The sequence below is a fragment of the Cicer arietinum genome, chromosome 2, assembly GCF_000331145.2.
Source record: "Cicer arietinum cultivar CDC Frontier isolate Library 1 chromosome 2, Cicar.CDCFrontier_v2.0, whole genome shotgun sequence".
Classification (NCBI taxonomy): domain Eukaryota; kingdom Viridiplantae; phylum Streptophyta; class Magnoliopsida; order Fabales; family Fabaceae; genus Cicer; species Cicer arietinum.
In genome coordinates, this window is record NC_021161.2 from 13,807,847 (window position 1) to 13,814,815 (window position 6,969).

At 26.9% G+C, this 6,969-nt stretch overlaps 1 protein-coding gene across 1 annotated transcript; it reads right to left on the reverse strand.

Moving 5' to 3' along the window:
- Positions 1–2,527: 2,527 nt before the first annotated feature.
- On the reverse strand, positions 2,528–5,037 carry LOC101513111 (uncharacterized). Its single transcript, XM_004490209.4, has 5 exons — positions 4,650–5,037; positions 4,289–4,346; positions 3,932–4,015; positions 3,708–3,849; positions 2,528–2,952 (listed from the first exon to the last, which is right to left on the reverse strand). The coding sequence occupies exons 1-5, from the start codon at positions 4,978–4,980 to the stop codon at positions 2,674–2,676; spliced, it is 894 nt and encodes a 297-aa protein (XP_004490266.1). The 5' UTR covers positions 4,981–5,037; the 3' UTR covers positions 2,528–2,673.
- Positions 5,038–6,969: the final 1,932 nt, after the last annotated feature.

Genomic DNA, 6,969 nt, shown 5'->3' on the forward strand with positions numbered 1-6,969 from the left:
AATAATTAATAATAATAATAATAATTATTATTTATTAATGTATTATTATTATTAATTATAAATTTATTATTTAATATAATTATTTATTAATTTAAATATTTATTAAAATATTAACAATTAATTAAAACAAAAAAAACGAATTAATTTTTTTTTTAAAACCCTTTGGGAGGTCGCATCCCCGGCCAGCGACCTCCTACTAGGGGGAAAAAAATGTTCCTTTAACTGGTCGCACCCCTAGGCCACGACCTCCAAAGTAGCCCCAAAAAGTAGGACATTTTGGTACATAAATTACAAAAGGAGGTATATTGGTTAAATTTTTTGAAAAAGAGGATATATGAGTAACAAATCCTCACTCCACAAGCCATTTAATGTATTTTGCTTGACATTATTAATATAATTTACAATTTTTAAGCATAATTATTTTTATTATTATTATTATTTTATTTATTTATTAGATCCAGAGAAAAAATAGGAGGAAGTTGTTAACAAAATATAATTAAGCGACTAATTTATCTATAAAATAGGAGAGAATTGTTAAAATCATATAAATTTATCTAAAATATTAGGGAGTTGTTAAAATTATATAAATTTATCTACAAAATAGGATGGAGTTATTAAAATAATATAATTTTATTTACAAAATAGAAATGATACTTTAGTAGTTTAAAATTTTAGCATTTTGGGATACTTTTTATAATTTCTTTTAGCATTTTGGGATACTTTTTTTATTTTTTTATTTTTTTTATAGTATGTAGTTTGTTTGCCTGCCCCCTGTATGTTTAAATATAATTTATAATTTGAGATACGTGCAAAATACAATTTCGAATGAAATAATTTGAATAAAAATTAGAATTTTTTTAAAGACGTAGAGAGAAAATAAATTTATTAGATTGATTTTCCATTAATTATATGAAAATCTAATTTGCAGTTGACTAAATAAAACTCATACCGTAAAATTGCCATTAATAATTAAAAAATACTAATTTTCACAAGAGATCCTTTAAAAAAAAAAAAAAAGAATCATATGTGTCAACTTGTAACACTTACAAATCTTAACCGTTCACATATTCCTGTATAGTTAGACAATTTCTAATAGGTCAAACATTATTTTTTTTGTCTAAATCTTTCTTAATATAACAAAATTTCTACAATTTTTAGAGAGATATTTTCTTTTTGAGGATGTCCAACGTTTAATTAACAAAAAGAAGAATCTATCAATATTTTTTTAACTGTTTAAGTAGAATATATTTATGTCAATTAAAACATGTCGAACTCTATTTAGATATATCTTAAATTATTTCTCAAGTTTGAGTCTTTTGATGAAAAAAATGCGTCAACGAAATTTCCTAGTAAGTATTAGTTGTCGTCGTGCAATAAATGGATTAGAATGGATTTCTTTGGTATAAATTATACATGAGAGAATAAAGTGTGAATTTACATTCTTTATAGAGAGAGAAAAATATAAGATTTTTTTAATGGCATGAGATAATTCTTTAGTCCCTCATATGTAATTTACACATGAAGGGATCCATTCCTCTAATAAATCCTTCACGATATTTCTTTACTATCGATCTCTTTTTTATTGGATATTTTAATTTTATTTGATTTGTAGTGATTTTTGTAATTTGTCTTTTTCTTTTAGACTTTGTCTTATTGTATTTTATGGGATCCATTGTTTTAATGGATTGTATTTTATATCTATATATATTTTCACTTTATCATTAAAAAGAATTAAAAAAATACTTCACAATAAAAAATATTAAGCATCAACATAAGTATTTTGTGTTGTTATTACCCTTGTTACTATTTTTTTTCTGGACTTAGGATGAGTGGATTGAGTTTAATGAACTTCATGTGGATGCAACTTATTATATGAGACAACGTTCAGTTCAATTCAGAGAACTCATTTCTTTATAAGAGACAAAGTGGTGTGATTGTGCACCCGTACAAAAAATTGAGTGGAATGACCATGCACTAGTCAGCCTTAAGACAAGGTGGCGCGATTGTGCACCGTTATGAATGATAAGGTGGTATGACCGTGTAACCGTCAACTTTAAGACGAATGAAACAACATTAAAAGATGGAGACTGAATCAAACGAGTCTAGATAATGGAGGCCCATTTCTCAAAAAAGATTCATCTATAAAAGAAGAGATGACAACTAGAATTGGAGATCTCTCTTCTACATTTATAAACAATATATTTTTTCTAGTGAATACATTGGAAAGTCTCTTAAGAACTTCTAAAATTTTACATTTTTTGTATTTTTTATTTACATATATGAACACTCACCATAATGATTATTATAAAGAACAACTAGTTTTTTTGGGTTGTTATTAGAATCATACATAAAAATTTAGTGGATAATTAAACGTAAACGAACACTATGAACAATTGGCATACTAATCAACCAGTTATATATAACTTGAAAATTATATAATATTTTTTCAATCTCATTATATTGGTATCATGCTCTACACCATACCAACCATGAAATGTTCTACAAATTACAAACAATGCCTCAAGACTTGAAACTGATAATAATAATAATAATAATCTAACTCAAATTGAAAGGCAAACAAACAAGCACCCTTTCTTTAAACATGCATACAAAACTGAATAAATGTTCCAAACAAAACCCAATTGAAAAAAAAAACAAAAATTGAAAGTGAATTTAAAAATGTTTCCAAGGTCTTTCTGCTAGGCTTACACATTCTTTGTGCCTATAACAATCAACAAGATGATCAATGGTCAATCCTGCAGCTTGCATAAAAGAGTAAACAATAACTGGACCCAAAAATCTAAATCCACGTTTTATTAAGTCCTTGCTTATGGCCTCTGCTTTTGGTGTCCTTAATGGAACATCTCTTGGGTATTTGTATTTGTTAATCACTGGTTTGTGATTTACATAACCCCATATATAGCTACTGAATGATCCATATTCTCTCATAATCTGTACACAAAAGATCAATTGCCAATTAAATTAACAATATTTTTGGTTTTTTGTTTTAAATGATTCTTATATTATTTTATCTTTTATTATAAGTTTTGTTTTAAAAAAACTTCAAATAAAAAGTTGGTTTAAATAGTTTATTTTAAATGTCATATTAATTATTTCATCTATTTTCTGTAACTTTTTTTTGGATAATGAAATTTTAAAAATGATTTAAATGAAAAAATATTTTGTGAATCTCTTCATAAAAATTGTTTTTAAAAGATACATTCTGTTAAAAAATATGATTTTTATTATGTTAAAATATTTAAGTTATTAAATATCAAAATTGTTTTTTTAATCGGTAATAAATACATCTGAAATAACTTTTATTATTTTTATATAAATTTTCGTAAAAATCATTTTTAAAAATATAAAGTTAAAATCATTTTTTCAAAAGTTTTAAACAAATAGGCCCTTTATATGTTGCTGGCTGGAATGACAATTGCTTATGAATTTTGCTTTTTAATAGTGATATAGAGAAGTTGTCAGTTAATCAGAAATAATGCATTTCTAAAAACACTATAAATAATGTTTTGAACTTGTAAAATATTAAATCTTATTTTTAAAGGGCATTTGCAAAAATTAATGTATGCTCTAATAATGTTTATTAATTTTTATTTTTTATTTTTATAAATGAGAAATAGAAACAGGAAACACTATTAATAAACAAAAATTTGGATAGGCATATTTAGTTATTTATGTTCTGTACTTGCCTTGATTATGCATTTGGCATTGTCTACTATGCACTTAACTCTGCAATCAGCTAATACAAGTTCTTTGTTTGATGCTATCTCCATTATTTCTTTCTCCTCCATTTTGGCAACAATGTTAGGATCAAATCCAGCAAAAGCTTGTCTGTGTCAAGAACATTATTATACAAATATGTTAGTATAATTTCAAACCAAACAACATGCATATATATAGATGGTAAATTTACCTTAGAACTTGCTTTCTTTTTAGAATTTCTGTCCAGTTGTAATCTATCAGCAATCCTGACATTGCAAGCAGCTCGAACAATTTTCTGTTTCATGGTTCAATCATTTAAGATAGTTGAAATATGCAATGATTCCATTCAGTCAAAATACCACTTAAGTTAGTACAGATATAAGTCAATTCAAACGGTTGGATATTGAATACGTCACATCATATTTCAATTTTCATCCAACCGTTCTGACTTACTATCGCATGGTATCGCGACTACAAATAATCCAAATCTATGAGCATATATATATATATATAAATAATGATTTTGAAGGTAAAGAAAAAAGATTGTAACATATTGTACATTGCTTACTTGTCATCGTAAGATGGAACTCCCCAACACCCATCATGAAATTCAATGTATGCCTTATCTGCACAATATACCTCTTTATCATTTCTATTGTAATTTTTAGTGGTGAAAATGATGTTGTTAAAAATAGCCGAATTGATTGTTTTTATCATGGTTTTAAATTGCGGTTGTCTTCACGGTTGTGGTTACGCTGCAAACCACTGCAAGAAAATGCGGGCAATTGTGGTTGATGTGACCAAATTATGACTAATGTTGTTGCAGAGACTTCAAAATCCACAATATTGTAGACCTCAATTTAAAACCATGATTTTTATGCAAAAGAAAATAAAATGAAATAATTTTTTTTGGAAATGTATGTATTTACCACAGTTGTTTGTGATCCAGTTGCATCTCTTTAATTCACCAAGCTCTGCTGCATGTGGAAATTTTTGTGGCTGTGAAGTATTAATAAGTACACGTTCTCTTCTTTGACTTGGTGAAATCAAATTTTCATGGTCTGCTAGTGTCATAGAAGAATCATTTGAAATTTGTGACAATGATGATGATGATGAAGATGAAGAACTTTTCTGTAAACCAAAAGGGTACACTCTTTTAAGGTGTTGTTTGTGGAAAAATATTTGGTTCAATTTCCTTGATTCTTGGACACTTGTTTTTTTCTCCATTATTGCATGTATTTTTTCATTTGCTTTAGACATGATGGAGTTGGAGAAGATAAGGAAAATTCCAATGCTATATACTTATATGGATAATTGGTATGCATACAAGTAGATATTCAAAAGGATATTGAAAGCAAGTGGGAACAAATTAATCTTAAAGGAGGTTGGTGAAAAGTAAGTTTCAAGTATGTCAAATATTTGAGTCTATAACATCGAGAACATTTCTTGATATGCAAGGAATTAAGGAGACTTCAATGTTTGGCAACATGTATTAAAATAATATAATTAGCATCATATAATGTCCAATGAAAAACCAAACAATATTACCAAAAATTACCCAACAAATCTTTATTTTTTCTTGTTGAATAATTAAGAACACTAAAACAAGGATTGTGATGATGTATTAGTCAACAATCCATTTAGCCAAACTTTTACTATCTCATGATTTATTACCTCCAAGAGTAATCCCCCCCAACACACACACACTCAATCTTACTCTGTTTGACTTTTTATTAAATGTGATAAAGTATAATTGTTGAGTTTAAAGTTTTACTTAAGTAGATAAAGTACTCAAAAGTTTGATATACTTTTTAGAGTACAGGCAAATTTCAATTTAAGATATTATACGTATGAGGGTGTGATTTATCTTAAATGTACATATATGTCTATCATGTTACAATAACATGACTAAACAATTGAATTAGTAAAAAATAGTCCTTAAATAAATGGTTGTTTGTTGACCACAAAATTGTCCTAAGTGACCATGACTATTGAAAAACTATTTGATTATTCTAAATTAAAATAGTTGATATTTTGATTAATTCATGTGGAGATACTGATGCGTTCACAACTAGTCAGATAATAATATTGTTATAATCAATATTATTACTGTACAAATTTAACGTAATACTGTAATTTAATGATTTTATGTATTAATTTAGATTTTTGATACATGAGTAGTTATTGTTGATTGAACTAGAAAGGATGAGAATCAAAATAGGGTGTCTATCATCATTACTAGATCAAAACAAGGAGGGAGGCATTGATCAAAATTAGTTATGAGTTGTGATAAGAATGAGAAATATATATAAGCAAGTGGTATTTCAGCACAAGATGAAGACCATTGAAAGATGGTTCACACTTACTCTCTTTACAAGACCAAAATACAGACAATGTAATTCAAATCACCTAAATTTATAAGGAAAAGAGTATGCTCTGATTACAAGTGGAAGATTCTTTAACAAAGACATAACATCTAATTAGGTTAATAAAAAATATGTGTGTTGGAGTAGAAGGTGGAATAACTCAAATGTTTTGAGAGATATATTTTAGGCGAAGTCAAACTCACTCAAGTTGTTGAACTTGTTTTCCATTATGTTTATTATGGACAAAACATACAAAACTAAAAAAAATACATAATGTCGTTGCTTGAAATTATTATTGCGACTTCAACTCTCTTGACATATGCTTATTTAGAAAACTGAACCGCAAGATAATTTATGTTGGACATTAGAGAAGTTAATATAACTTTTTATTACGTATAGCTTATTTTCTAAGGAGAAGCCTTTGAAGTTGTATTATCACGTATTGTGAATTTAGTTTGTTGGTTTCACATCGATAAAACCAGAAGTTGGTGATACAATTGTAGACAAATATTGTCTATTCTACTGATGAGAAGGAGTATCAACATTAGTTGCAACTATTTGAACAAATATATGTTGATAATATTAATTTTTTGGAAGAGTTGAAATTTTTGACACTCACCTGTGATGGTGGTGAAATGAGAGAAAATGTTGATTTATTTAGAAGGACAAATATCAGAAATTCATATATAATGTAGGGGTAGGGGTTAACTTGCGGAGGTGCAAGGTAAAAGGTAAAATTATCTTCTTTTGATGTTTTTGAAGCATTTGACTTGTTCTATCTAATTTATTTTCATGTTTTACAGGTCTAATTTTTTATAATTTTAAGAGAGTGATTTTGTAGAAAATGATAAAAAAAAAATACTTATGATTAATATTTTTTTAA